At 38.8% G+C, this 15880-nt stretch overlaps 1 protein-coding gene across 1 annotated transcript in view; it reads left to right on the forward strand.

Moving 5' to 3' along the window:
• The first annotated feature begins 649 nt into the window (after positions 1–649).
• Positions 650–15880, forward strand: part of LOC130884712 (ankyrin repeat domain-containing protein 26-like) — a 32001-nt gene continuing 16770 nt past the window's right edge. The window contains exons 1-7 of the mRNA XM_057785850.1: positions 650–903; positions 3781–3898; positions 4627–4800; positions 6127–6233; positions 9822–9883; positions 12622–12658; positions 14328–14389. Coding sequence (XP_057641833.1) covers positions 650–903; positions 3781–3898; positions 4627–4800; positions 6127–6233; positions 9822–9883; positions 12622–12658; positions 14328–14389 — 814 coding nt within the window. The remainder of the gene's footprint in view (positions 904–3780; positions 3899–4626; positions 4801–6126; positions 6234–9821; positions 9884–12621; positions 12659–14327; positions 14390–15880) is intronic.

Genomic DNA, 15880 nt, shown 5'->3' on the forward strand with positions numbered 1-15880 from the left:
TTGATTGTCCCTCTCCATTTTCCTTCCTTTACCTTTCTGTCCCATCCCCTTTTCATTAAACCATCCAATTCTAGTTTTCCTTAATAGCTACATAACACTATAGACTTTTTCCTTTCCTTGAGAGATACTCTCCTCCCTCCTGGTCCCTTACTAGGTTCCATACCTCTGTGGGTATTCAGATTGAAGTTCCCATATCAGAACCATAACATCCTTAAAACAGAAAACATACAATATTTGTCTACATGTACTGAGCACTGTATGTTTTGTCGCTGGATTCTGATATGGGCATGCACAGAACACACACTTGGTGCACAGCTGCTGAGTACCATTGTGAGGTCATAGCGCATCACTATGCCCCTAGAACTGTGTTGCTAAGAATGAAGCAGAATTCAGCTCACACTGAACCAAGGATCTGTCCAAGCAGGACGCTTATTTGGTTCAGTGGGGAGTTTTAACCAGATTTTGAACGTTTGTTTACTGTTGGGTTTGGGAGGGTGCGGGTGGTTAAAGGGGAAGGCAGGGAGGGGCAGTAGGGCCAGTAGGGCCAGGAGGGCTGGGAGGGCCGGGAGGTCCCAGAGGGTGGAAGGGGGGCGGGGTTGTCGGGAGGGCCAGGAGGGCCAGGAGGGCCTGTGGAGCCTTGAGCCTCAAAATGCAGGAGGATATGGAATATGATGCCCTAACCATTCGGGCCCCTCAGCGGTCTCGCTGGTATACCCGTCTGTGGTCTGCATGCCGGGGTTGTGGGTGCTTGGGCCGAAGACAGCAGCGATTTCCCTTGTACCTTATTGGGTACGATCCTGTGGGGTGCTTCCAAAGGGCGGCCAGTGTGGGTGATGTGGCTTTAGTCGAAAGATTGATCAATGCCAGTGAACACCATGTCAACGAATGCGACAGGAGGGGCAGGTAATGGGGCCTGAGGAGGGGCGAGGGGCAGGAGGGGCAGAAACTGTTGGGGACAGTCAGGGTCTACCAGGGAGAAACATACCTTCCAGACCTGCAGCCTGTGGGGGGGGGGGCAGATGTCATGCATAAGGCTCTTCTTTCATGGAGACCTCTGGGTGTGTACCTGCTTTAGGCTCCTAGGCACCTGAAACCTGCACACCTTGCAAGGGCATCTCTGAGGCTTTCTTTAAGAGAAGCAAAACAAAGAACTTCAGTTAGTTTACAAATCCCTTTATATTGTCTCTTTTAAAGCACTTTATTGAGGGCTTTAAAGGAATTTAGCTAAGAAAACCACATACATCTTTTTATGTGTACACTTAAAATTTTTTAGGTTTGAGTGTGTTGACTGCACGTATTTTCAGTGTACCACACAATCATAGGAAGAGGGTGTTGGATCTCGTGGAACTGGAGTCATGGACAGTTGTGATCTCCTGTGTGGGTGCTAGGAATCAAACCCAGGTCCTCTGCAGGAAAAACTAGAGCTTGTAAATGCCAAGCCATCTCTCCAGCCCTTTAATGTATATGTTTTTAATGCTATGTTATATACAACAAAGAAAATTGTATCATAAGATAAATTTTCACATAAAAAGCCAACTCAAAGCCCAAAAAACTCCATAAAGAATTTCCAAGAAATCTTATCTCTGATTCATGCTTGCTGAGGGATTTCATAAGGAAATTTTCAACTTGAACTATAATTCTGTCCCCCGGCCCCTTATATACATGTTGTGTGGTTTTGGTACATACATGAAGGCTAATGGTTGACATTCTCTTTGAAAATTTCTTTTCATCTCATTAAAAAAATTACATGTGTGTTTGCACCTGTGCCTCACACATGCCAAGTAAGTGTGTGAAGGTCAGAAGAGAACTATTGACTGCTGTGTTCTGCCACATTGTGGATTCTGGGGATTGAACATAGGCCATTGGCTCTGCCAGTAGGTGCCCTCACCTCATGAACCAGCCTGTGGGTCCAGCACCTCAGCTTTTTAGACAGATTCTCTCACCTAAATCCACACTGTATTTGACTGATTGTCTTGGAGTATACTGATTGACCTAGACTTGCTGGCAAGCAAGATTTGGGGATCCTCCTGTATCCACATCTCCAGCACCAGTTTCTCAAGGTGCTGGGGGTTCTGAAGTTGGGGTCTCAGGCTTGCAGGGTGAGTGATTTCCCAACTGAGTTGTAACAATCACTGAGGCCCTCCTTTTTAGTGCTTGTTTCCTGTTTCTCACTAGATTGTAGGCAGGAAACAATGACCCTCAACAGTAGATTCTCCATAGCGCACATGCTTCTTGATCATGTCTGCAATTGTGAGGTTATTTAGTCTATAGATATTCAGTCTTCCAAATTAAAGCTTCATACAAATAATAGAACAGTAAATTATTGTTTCAAAGTATTTTTTGCTTAATAAGTGTATTCTTTAAAAACACTGGATTTTCCAGCTGTATTTATCCATTCTGCCAATCCACTTATTCCCTGCACGTAACTTAGGTATCTACTGTACAGCATACAAATATACTAGCTCTCAAGACCCTCTCATTCTTGAAATATTACACTTCTCTGTCCAGTCCACTTTTCTGACATTCTATAAATTTAAATATTGAAAACAATGAATGATGCTCAATTGAATCCCTAGTATTTTTTGTCTTTAAGCTTTTTGAAAATCAAAGCAAGGGAGCTATGATACCATAGGTTATCTCCTTGGATATATTTGCTCAGTTTTGGTGCTAATTCATGGAGGTATAAGGCAAAGCCATTTGCTACCACCTGGTGTCTATATTAACATGGATATTCTGTCTATTGACTGAGGACTATGCCTTATCCCTGTTGGTAGCAAATATAGAAACATTAATTCTGGGCATTGAGAAATGAAAAAAATTAAAGTATAGATGAATGAAAATTTAGATTTTTGTTTGTTGTTATTGCTATTCTGAATATGTTTACATTTCATAGTCTTAAGAGTTGAAATTTACATAGATACTTGTGACCTTCAGAGGTGTCATGGGCCTGTGGATTGTGTCATATTTCATTGGATGTAAGGCACAGTGGACTGCATGGTGACCTTTTATTTTGTATGGTAGTAAAGTAAAAAACATTGCCAACTATAGTCATAAAATATCATGACTTATAAGTGGCAGACATCAGCGATGCTAAAGTGTGAAGTAAAGAGTAAGGTGGGTGCAGTGGAACTGCCTGCATTCTTACCTACTGGGAGGATTGCCAAGTTCAAGGCTAGCTTAGGGAATATAGTTTTAAAATATTGTAAAGATACTTGAGTAAAAACTTTCACATCTGCAGTAGGTATAATTCTGCTATTTCTCTTCATTGAAATATAGTGTTTGTTATCATTAGGAACAAATTGTAATTGTATCCAGCAAACACTGAGCTGTCAGGTGCTGGAAGCATTTGTACTTGCTCTTGAAGATGTGATTTGAAGCGTCACAGAAGCACTGTGTAAGAGAGCTGCAGTGTTGAATCCCCATTATACAGATGGAGAGATTGATTTGTGGAGCTCATAGGAAGTCTGTGTTGTAACTAGTAACACTCAGTGATTAGAGTAGGATTCAGATCCAATCTGAGTTCAATCTACTGGGCATTCTCCTGTTATCCAGAGAGGTTGCTCTGAGGAAGGATGAAGCTTGTGATAGAGCACTCGCCTTGACTGGGACAGCCATGCATTATATGCCTAGCACAGAAGTAAAGACCTGAGTAGAGAAATAAGTAAATGAGAAAATTTTCGTTTCTTCTCTTATATCAGAAGGAAATGCACTTTGGTGTCTACTTGAGTGTGCCTTTACATAATATTCTGTAATTTCCTAAAATGTCCTCTCAATTTGTAGGAGTGCACTGCACTACGCCTCTGCCCATAATCATCCTAATGTAGTAACATTGCTATCGTCCAACGACTGTACCGATATTAATATGAAGGATGATGAAGGCTGCACACCCTTGATAAAGGTAGCTATCGCAAAACACTTTTGGTATAAAATGGAGTAGAATTTATCCTTGTTTGGTTGCTGTGATGAAACACTGGCCAAAACCATCTCAGGAAAGAAAAGGTTTATTTGGCTTACAATTCCACATCACAGTCCGTCATCAAGGGAAACCAGGTCAGGAGTTCAATCAGGACCTGAGGGAGGAAATGAAACAGAGGTCATGGGGGAATGATGCTTTTCCGTGGCTTTTTCCAAGGCTTGCTCAGATATCTTATACTACACAGGACAACCTTCCCAGTCATGCCACCACCCCTAGGAAGCTGTGCCCTCCCATATCAACCTCAATTAAGAAAGTACTATACAGGCTTCCCAGAGTCCAGTCTGGTGGAGGCAATTCTTCAAGTGAGGTTCCTTCTTTCCAGGTGTCTTCAACCAGTGTGAAGTTATGAAAACAAGCAAATGAACAAGCAACCTCCCCCACTACAACAATGGCCAAACAGTGCTAGTGAACTGCTTTAATATCTAGGTGTGCTGGCACACCTCTGAAACTCTACCACTTGGAAAACTTTGGTGGGGAGGTTATGAATTTAGGAAAGTCTGGTTACTTGAGGACCTTCTCTCAAAAAGAGAGGGATAATATGCATAACCTAAACAATTGGTCTGATCCAAGGATAACTATTCAATGGAATTGTTGGAATGCTTATTCAGGTTCTTGATTTCAGTGTCTCTTTCTTTATACAATACCCACAGGCCACCCAACGGGACAATATAGCATGCATCTCTATACTACTCATGCACGGTGCTGATCCCCACATTGTAGATGCCAATGGCGATGCTGCCCTCCACCACGCCATTTGCAGAGGGAACATAACAGTTGTCAGCAAACTGCTGGAGTATAATGTAGATATTGACGCCGAAACAGAGGTAAGAATCATTCAACTTCATTCCCAATGTACTTCCAGCAATGACACTCAGATCACTTTCCACCTTCTGAAGCTCAAGCAGTCTCACTGAATCTGTTCAGAGTAAAGAATTTTTTCCAAATCTATTTTTCATAGTTTGTAGGTAACTTAAAGGAACTCAGCACAGCACATTTTGTTTCAGACTTGGCCTTTACTTTAAAATTCAACAAGTAAAGGACTTGGGCCCACACATACTTCACATACAAACAAACAATAGAAAAAAGTAATTTTAAGATAAATGTCTGTAGAAAACACAGAAATCTATTGCAATTAAGAAGTTACTGATGTGTCTTCTCCCTCAGAGGTGAGGCTAGAGTGGGAAGGTCACAGGCACACAGGTAAATGTGGAAATTTGATCATTGAAGAAAACATGCTGAAAAGATACTTTCACTTAACTTCTTCAGATTTTATATGTACATAACAAAGCGGCCAAAATGTGACTCTATCTTAGACAAGGAGCAACTCCATTGTAATTAATGACTTAAGCCTGAATCCAGGATGTTCCCCAATCAAGTTTAGCCAATTGGCTAAACAATTTCAAACCTGGCCTTATAAGGCAGGGAGACCAGAGTTGCAGGATCTGGCTGCTACTGACCACATGAGACAGAAAAATCCCACAATGGATGAAACTGTTACTAGTCCTGTCCAATCAACATGTGCCCAATTATTGAAAAAATATTTAAAATATTAAAAAGATAGAATTCCCCATGTCCACTTTAAAAGGGCCTGTATGTCTTGTCCGTGGTCCTCATTATCACTTTATATGGGTGATGGACTGTTACATGTGGGCTGTTTCTGAAGAAAAAGCAATCTTTGTGTTTACATACCATTTGAGTCTGAGGTCTTCCTCCAGCATCTTTTGGACCACTACAACATGAAACGATGTTTGATTTGGGAGAAAAATTTTAGGTTAGGGAAAATAGTTTTGGAAAAAAAAGGTTGAGAAACTGCTCCAGAGATGCCACTTGAGTTCACTCATTTAACAGAGGCATACCAAATCTAACTCCACGTTTTAGGATTGGGGCAACAATGGAGGCACATCTCCATGGAGCTAAGAAACATGGAACCAGCAAGCGTTTGTGGGAAGTCCTGGAAATAGTGGTGTTCACGGGCATTGTTGGACAGGGGAAGATGTTTCAAAGGAAAGGGAAGCCCTGTGTATGTGTGAATCTGCAGCACGGGCTGACGGAAAATCTATCCTTTTGTGACTCATTTTGTTTACAAAATCTGTGATACATTTTTCATTTGAGAAGCATGTCAATTTATAAAATGAAATTTTCCTTTACAGTATGGGTTGACACCCTATAAACTCGCTTTATTTGAAAATCAACTTGAAATGGCGCAGTTTTTAATTGAGAAAGGTGCGGATGCACCTCCGGAGCTTACACCAAAGAGGTACCGTTTCTTTTTTACAATCTTAGTGCCGGTCTTGAGGGTGTCATTGCTTAAGTAATGAACACTAAAATGCTAGAGGGAATATGGCTTCAACTCATAATCACATATTGAGAAAAACTATCTCACAGGGAGTGTGAGCTGGAAAAGAGACTGTTCCAACATAAACAAAGGATCAGTGTGTACCAGGGCTGAGCTTCCCATTTCAAAACAAGTTGTCATTTCTAATCTGATTTGATTGGCAATTTTCTACTTGTTAAGGCAACTTCACATTAATGTTGTTTATTTTGAAAAGTGTCAACTTTATTTTCAACACTGAAGTGTATAGTTTTATTATTTTTAGCCTGTTCCTTATATATTTTCTTCTTATATATGTTCAACTTAATTTTTTTCAAGTCATGTTGTCTCTTTGATCACTTACTGTACTTGAAGTGAATTTTAAATAAGCAAATAGATTAGGGTATCCATCGATTAGATGATATTACCAGAAGCTATTATTTTTTCCCCTCTACTGTCTGAAATATCTTGACACTGTGAATCAATACCCCCAAACTCCTGAAACAGCTAATCTGTTTAGGGACACTTGTCCAAAATGAGTACAAAGAACTAAGACTCCATTGAGAAAATGCATCCATGAGATCTGGTTGTAAGGCATTTTCTTAATTAGTGATTGATGGAAAAGGGCCCAACACATCATGGGAGGTGCTGTTCCAGGGCTCATGGCCCTGAGTTCTATAAGAAAGCAGAATGAGCAAGCCAGTAAGCAACTCCCATCCATGGCCTCTGTAAGCTCCTGCCTCCAGCTTCCTTCCCTGTTTGAGTTCCTACCCTAACTTCCTTTAATGATGGACTATGATGTAGACATATAAGCCAAATGAATCCTTTGGTCCCCAAGTTCATTTTGGTCATGGTGTTCTATCACAGAAATAGCAGCTCTAAACAGGATACTTGGTATTTAAGATGAGTTCAGCATTAAAAATCAAATGATTACCTTTTTGTTCATACATGCAAGTTTAAAGTCAGATGAACTAAAAAGTAAAGCCTGTGTGTTGTGTATTTTTATTGAAAATATACATTGCACATACCATATATTCTAAACATGGTTTAGCATCCCTCATCTTCATCTACTTGTTTTTGTGTCAGAGGACATGCATGCACTGATATTCCCAACCAAGACACAGTAAAGCACTGTGTGATGGCTTTGCTTTCCATCTTTTTTTTTTGATGTGAATTTTTTTTCTTTTTTTATTCTTTTTTAATTAAAATTTCCAACTGCTCCCCGTTTCCCATTTCCCTCCCCCTCCTCCCACATATTGCCCCCTCCCCCCGCTCCCCTCCCCCTATCCCCACTCCACTTCTCCTCCCCCTAGTCCACTCCCCCTCCCTCTCGATACTGAAGAGCAGTCCAAATTCCCTGCTCTACAGGAAGACCAAGGTCCTCCCACTTCTATCTAGGTCCAGGAAGGTGAGCATCCAAACAGGCTACGCTCCCACAAAGCCAGTTCATGTATTAGGATCGAAACCTAGTTTTTGTGTTTTTGTTTCAGAGGACACGCATTCACTGATATTCCCAACCAAGACACAGTACAACACTGTGTGATGGCTTTGCCTTCCATCTTATTTGAGGCATTTTTTTCTATTTTTGTTTGGCACTTGGCCACTTACTCCAGGTAAGCAGGCTAGGAAGCCTCTTTGGTATCTTACTACCTCCACTTCCTTTGTACTATAAAAGTGCTGGGATTATAGATACATTACACAGTGTCTGACTTTTTGTTGAATTCTAGGTATTCAAATTTGGGCTACTATGACAATTATGTATACCCACTGAGCCATCTATCTGGCTCTAAAACGCTCAAATTTTAAAAGAAGACTTTGAGCCTAAATTAAAGAGGTGAATGTAAGTGTATTGCTATTAATGATGGAACTAAGGCTTCTGAGTGCAGAGCACTTTCAATTTATTCCTCTAATCCAGTTAGAGGGCCTGTTTCCCCCTCTAAGAAGAATCATTTGAGGTCATTTATTCTTCCTTTAATACACGATAGACAGAAATTTGTAAAGCTGATACTTTTGAGGCAAATAAAGTATGCTTGTGACTTTGACATGGAATAGCACAGTTTTAGGAATTCATGACTAGGAACATGTCTCAGGAATAAAGTACTTATCACACAAACCCAAGATTTCAGAGTTCAACTCCTCAGCACACAGAAAGAGCCTCATGTGCCTGTATGCATCTTCAACCTCAGGAAACCTCGAGGGACATGGGAGATGGAGACAGGAGATTGTCTGGAAAGTTAGACTTTAGATAGTCTGCTTTTTACAGCTGTTAACAACAAGAAACTCTGCCTCAAAACTAAGTTAGGAGGCAAGGACTGACAGTCAAGGATGTCCTCTGACCTAAAAAACATGCACTAGGATCAACAGACACAAATGCATAGGCAGATGTGAACAGGAATGCATATCAAATATGAAGATCAAAAAGTAAGTTTAGATGGTTGATCTAATAAGACTGGGGATCATTATCTGCTAAAAAGACATTGAAAATAGTGGTCAATGTGGAAGGTTTTCCTAGTTTGCTGGAGATCACTTCAGTAACAGTGCTATTTTGGACAAGGTTCACACCGCAGGTGAAAAGTCCTCTGACAAGCTCCAAGACCGTGATGACAGCCAAAGCAGAAACTAGAAAAATAAATCTGCTGGTCCAGAGTATCCTGGCAATAGTACAGCAGTCTTAGCTCCGACCTGGGAAGAATATAGCTGACAAAGGAGTGTTGCTTTCTTTGAGTTTTGAAGCTGGTTGTGAGTTACAAAGACTCAGGATTACACAAAAAGGCTTATGAACAAAGAAACAGCGAAACAGCCAGGCGGTGGTTTCAGCATTCACACATGAAAGAACTGTTAAAACAATTTGAAGGTACCACAACTGTCATGGCTTCTGAGAATGCAGGCAGAAGGATGCTTAGAAGCAAAAAAAAAAAAAAAACAAAACAAAAAAAAACAAAACAAAAAAAAAAACATTTTCATATACTGACCATTGAAAGCATAGTACTCAACAAAATGCCTCAAAAGAGTTCTGACAGATAGGACTGTGGGGCCATAGGGATATGCAGGCAGATGAGTGGAACAGGAACACTGACTCCACAAGCATATAAATACAAGGTTACTGGAACATTCAAAGCAAATCATATGGAAAAAGCACTGCTATCATTCGTGTTTGTGTGTGTTTTAATCAAGAGCTAAATTTTCTCTGTTTCTTCTCTATGAGGGAAGGTGGGAAGGACAGCAGTCATTAATAATCACCAACTGTTGAAGAATGAATTTAGAGTTCTTAGGCTGGGCCTTGATGCCCATGCCTTTAATCCCAATACTTGGAAAACAGGAGGCACAGAGATCTCCTTGATTTCAAGACCAACATGATGCATATAGTGGGATTAAAGTCAGCTGGACTACATAATGAGATCCTGTTTCAAAAAATTATTTGTAAATATCTAATGTAAGATATATTAGGGACTCAAAAATAAAGAATTTAGAAAACATGCTAAGTGTTTTTCTATGAATAGTTAAATGATGATCACTTTTAAACATATGTCACAGTGGAGGAGCAGCTGCAGTAGAATCAGAACAATCAATGAAAAAGTGTGCCATCTTCAACCAAGGTAAGAACGACTCCAACTGCTCCTACCTTCCCTAAAGAAAATAAGGAAGAGCAAAGATTTTAGATCCCCAAAAAGGAGTTAAGGAAATCCAGTATAAATGCAGTTCTGTGGTTTTCAAATATTCTGAAAAGTCAGAATTAATTAAGAAATTATTTCAAAGAACTTTCAACTGTGAAAATATATTGTCAAAACATTGCTTATTTTATATTAATGCTGATATCTGTACTGCCTTTGAATAAAGGAGAAATCAACTTTACGCACATGTGTCCTCCATAGTCACATTGCAGCAAATAGGATTATTAGAAATATATATTCTCCTTGAGTTTTATGAAAAAAGCCTTGTGTTTTGTACTGCATAACAGTATACAGGTAGGTGTCACTAGAATGTAATTATGTCACAAACCAACCTCTGTAATTAATAACTTTCATTAAATAATTTCCTACCTTATGATATAATTAAAATCTTCTGACCTCTTTAATGTCTGTACAGTTTCTCAATTTGGACAGTTTTGTCCTACTGGATACTTGTTTTCTTTAGAAATCTCTCATTTTAGGGTGAAAGTTTCATTCCATAAAGAATGTATTGAGTCATAAAGACTTATCAATCCTTCCATGTTTTCCTTTTCTTTTTCTTGCTTCTTCCTTCCTTCCTTCCTTTCTTCTCTTCTTTCCTTCTTTTTTTGTTTTGGTTTGGTTTTCTAAAGTGCTAGATGTTGAGCACAGGGCTTTTGGAGTATTCTAGGCAAGCACCCTACCCATTATCCCTACCTTCAGTACTTTTTAAGTTTTCTGAAATAGAACATGGTAAGGGTGAATATCATTTCCATGCTGCAAAGCATGATTCAGGAATAAACATTGGAACAAAGGCAGAGTGTATAAAATGACATCATTCTGTATGTCAAAGAATTGTCTGCTTCTCCACTGAGTCTCGGGAGACTTTGTGGCAGTGGCAGGAACACCACGTAGTGTTTACTTTCAGCAACTGTCACCACAGTGTCTTTTATACCTAAGTTGCCAGTGGCAACCACACAAGGTAGTGAATCCAAAACCCTCTTCCGTCAAGAGGTAAGATGAAGAGAGTCAATATTATTGTAATGGAGACAGCGTTGTGTCACTTTATTATGAAGTTTGCTGTTCATGGCATTTGTGGTGGTGAGAACTGACTGAGGCCTCCTGCATAACAAGCATAGGCTTTCCTACTGAGCCGCAATCCCAGTCCACTAGTTGGTGGCTCAAATGAACTTCCTGAGTCATGGGGAATGGTATGAAAGCACATTAAGTTTCTTAGACTTTATTTATCTATTTATTTATTTATTTAATTTTGGTTTTTCTAGACAGGGTTTCTCTGTGGTTTTTTGGAGCCTGTACTGGAACTAGCTCTTGTAGACCAGGCTGGTCTCAAACTCACAGAGATCCATCTGCCTCTGCCTCCCAAGCGCTGGGATTAAAGGCGTGCGCCACCACCGCCCAGCTCTGATTTTAATCAAGACAAAAAAAAATGAACGAAGGTTTCATTTCATTTTTGTTTTCTTATGTTTATTTTGGTTTTGTGAGACAGGGTTTTCCTGTGTGTTGACTTTGAGCCTAACCTGAAATTCATTCTGTAGACAAGACTAGGTTTGAAATTAAAGAGATCTGCATGTCTCTGGTATCAAGTGCTCGGATTAAAGGGGTGCACCATCACTGCCCAACTCAAATGTTTGTTTCTAAAAGCAAGCTGCAAGTGTCTAGGGAAGTATTCAGTGAGTTTATTGTTTACATATGTAGACACATACAATGATCCTATGTCAGAAGGAAGCCCATGGAACTTGCTGCTCCAGTCTCACAGCTGCTTCTCTATTGATCTCTCACCTTAGGTAGACCTCGGGGTTATTACTACCAAGGGAGGGATCTTTCCAATAATTCATTTCAGGGGAGATGATGCCTGTTTTTATGAGCATCCTTTAAGCTGCATATAAGGCTGGGAACATAGGTAGAACTAAGGAACTTCTTCCCTCAACAGGGATGAGGAGAAGAAGCCTGTTGCACTCCCTTGAGCTGTTATGTAAAAGTCTTTGCCCCTCTTCCCTTTCTTTCTGTTAGGTTATACCCTGATACAAAAGACAGAAGCCATACATCTAGTCCCAGTGATAGCAATTTGCACCATAAAACGAACAATTTTAACTAAAAAGCTGAACAAGATTCTTTGTTTCCCTGAAGAACAAAAATGTGTATAGGCTCATGGATTTTTTTTTCCATTTTGAATCTGTTGTTTTGTTTGAGAGACACAGTCTCATTGTTACATAGTTCTGGCTGTCTTGGGAATCACAGGGATCCACCTGCCTTTGCCACCCATGTGCTGGGATTAAAGTTGTGTGCCACCATCTAGACTCTAGAATTTTCCTCAAGTGTCATTATCCCAAAGTCAAACAAGAACCACAGAAGCTATTTTGTGACACAGTCAATTGATGTTTATACTGGTAAGAATGCTGCTCTCTATCTGTCTGAGAGAGATCATTTAGGATCATCTCAATTGTTTATAGGTGGGTGTTTACCTTTAATATTATGCTTGTTAAATTTAAGTCTTCTTTGATTTGAAATATAAAGAAAATTAATGAATTCCACATGAAGAAACTTCTTACAAAGGAATATTTATTCTAGAATAATCTAGATTCATCTCAAAAATTATACTATGCTTCTAATAATTTTATATGTTATATTTCTCTAGCATTGTAATGAATTAATTTTGATTTTTTCAGAAGAAAATTTCATCACTGACATAATGCCTTCTTGCAGGTAAGGTCTAACAATATATAAAGACAAATGAAATTCAAAGATAACAAGCTAATTATTGGTTGTATTATCAGATAGATACCGATTTATACACTCAAATTTTGTGTTGTCTTACAATCCCCACAGTATTATCAATGTATTTTTAGACTGAAAATTTATTGTTTTTAGATCATGGGCATGAGGTTTATACTCAACCATCATTTCCCCTGTACCAATTGTGTGTTTTGGAAAATGAGCTTCCTAATGTTTACCACACACACAATGTCCATCTGACACTCCCTGCCTTTCAAAACTTCCAGAAATCAGCTAGAAAACTAGATCTTCATCACATTTGTCTTTCTGAGAGCTGACAGAATTTGGAATCAGTCTGCATTATCACAGAGTGTTACAAGAAATCAACAAATTGTTTGCCTCCTTTGACAACATCTCCACATGCAGAGGCCCTTTTGTTCTGTGTAGCACCCTTTTCTAGATGGTGGAAGATCCCATGCCTTCCTCCTACCACAGTGCTCCATCCATCACTTGTCCATTCCTGTGAGCTGTTTTCTACAGTAATGAAGTCTCTGGATCTCAGTAGATCATCTGAATGTAGAGAGCCAAACTGTGGCATGTTTACTCTTTATGTATCTTTAAAAGTGTGCTTGGTGATCTCCATCAGTAGGACAAGAACATAGAGTAGAAGGCCCCTTCTGTCAGTGATCTGCTATCTCAGACAGTGATTTGGCAGAAAATTAAAGGTGGTATGTCAAGCTAGATTTGTGCTCATCTTAATTGATTACTGCCATAATAGAGGACAATTGTGTTATCATTTGTGGGAACATGTATCATAAAACATTCGATACACATTAGTAAATTGCTTATTACTAATGAATGATTTATTAATGAATTACTCCAAGTTAAAAGGTCCAAAATGCATCACAGTTAATGTCCAAAGTGTAGATTCATAATTTACAGTAGCTACAACTGTTCAAAGATACACCTTGTAAAAACCATGTTCCTTTCTACTAGGAATTCTAAACTGTCTCAAGCTAATAACCTGAAATTATCCACTGAGTTTTATTGCTGTTTGTTCATATTTTTATCTCGTTAAGTTAATAGCAGTGCTCATTTGGCACAGACACAGGCCGATTGTGGTTTCAAGTCCACTCATGAGTGGACTACTAAGATACAGCTTGAGCACCTCCTAGGCCATGGTATCTTGTCTTAATGCTCGCAGAAGCAGGAATCTATTCTATGGTCCACAAAAAGCCTTGTGAGAGATAGCATCACATGCATTGAGAGCCCACAAAGTAACCTGAAAGAGAAATGGGTTCTGTGATGCTCTAGGAGCAGACGGTGACATGACAAGTGGAATCAGGGCACTAATTACATTGAGCACGAGAGTGACCATCAGTTACTACAGCATTAAAAATGTGCTGGAGAGAAACTAGTGTCTTTCTTCGTGTGTGTGTGTGTGTGTGTGTGTGTGTATGTGTGTGTGTTCTATGCTTTTAGTGGACTAAATTCTTCTTTTCACATGAGAAAAAGTTTTAAGGAAATTGTCACCAAACCTAATCAACTGATTGAAGGACATTTTAATGACTGATGGTAAATCTCTAATGTATTTTAGGAAAACATTTGGAAAATGTTTGTATATGAGTATTAAAATATTACTTTTTAAAATATGCCACAGTGCAGTAAGACCAGCAAGACAGCTAAAATCCCGATTGAAGAAGTCTTTTGTGATTAAGAGAGGTAAGAGTGATGGTGAATACTTTACTACCACCTCCCTAATTTCAAAAACAGTTTGGTTTTTTCAAAATATGAACAGAAGAAATAATTTAGAAATGTAATTCTATCTTCTTTTGATTTGCCTTCAAATGTTTTTGGGATTCAGTATTATTAAAGAAATAGTTTCTGAGAAATTGTCAGTCTCAAACTATATCATCTGAAACATGTTTGTTTATTTAATGTGAGCCTTTGATGTACATGATATCTTTGTATAAATAAAAATATCTCTAACTAGTCCACAGTATGTGTCCTCTATGGTCATGTAACAGCAAGTGGGCTTGTTATAAATGAATTTTTTATTAAAACCACATTGTGTTTATGCTACATATTATTATATACACCAATGTCAATGTCAATAAGATGATCATGATTGATTATAGTATTCAATTACTTTAAGATTTTTGAGGACTAAATGCTAATAAGTTTTTCTGGGTTTATTTCTATAATTTCTCAATTTAGACATATTAGACAATTCACATATGGTATTATGTTTATCCTTAATTATCTGCTGTTTAATTATCTGCTGTTTAATCTGAATATATCCTGACAAAAATCTTGACCTGTAAAATAATAGGTTAGCTCAACATTTTAAAGAAATGAATGGACTTTGAGTCCTGTAGGCAGTTCGAGGGATTGAACACTGCTGTTATAAGCATTCTCTGGTAGCGAATGCCCTATTGATTATACCGCCAGCACCTTTTTTTTGGTCTTATTATTTAGTTTAAGATATGATGATACTTGGCTTATATGCTGATAGACATAATATCCAGAGCAATTTGCCACAATAGGAGGAAGACTGAGAAAAGTGCATCATTCTACAGTTGACAGCACTGATTGGGGCATTGAGTATATTGTATCTATCTAAAAAATTGTTCATTTCTTTTACATTTTCCCATATTGTGTAATACAGGTTTTGTAGTACGACCTAATGATTCTCTGAATTTCCTCCATGTCTGTTGTTATGTCCTTCTTTTCATTTCTGAGTTTGTTAATTTGGGTGATCTCTCTCCACCTTTTGATTAGTTTGGATAACGGTTTGTCAATCTTGTTGATTTTTTTTCAAAGAACCAGCTCTTTGTGTCATTGATTCTTTGTATTGTTTTCTGTGTTTCTATTTTGTTGATTTCAGCCCTCTGTTTGATTATTTCCTGTCTTCTTCTCCTTCTGGGTGAGTCTGTGTGTTGTTGTGTCACTAATGTAAACTTTCTCCATTTTCTTTATGTGGGCACGTAGTGCTATGAATTTTCTGCTTAGCACTGCTTTCATAGTGTCCCATAGGTTTGTTGAATTCAAGTAAGACTTTAATTTCTTTCTTTATTTCTTCTTCAACACAGGGGTGGTTCCGTAGTTGACTGTTCAGTTTCCATGAGTTTGTAGGCTTTCTGGGAGTAGTATTGTTGTTGAGTTCTAACTTTACTCCATGGTGAGCTGATAAGACACAGAGGTTTACTCCAA

Source organism: Chionomys nivalis, chromosome 12 (genome assembly GCF_950005125.1).
Source record: "Chionomys nivalis chromosome 12, mChiNiv1.1, whole genome shotgun sequence".
Taxonomy (NCBI): Eukaryota; Metazoa; Chordata; class Mammalia; order Rodentia; family Cricetidae; genus Chionomys; species Chionomys nivalis.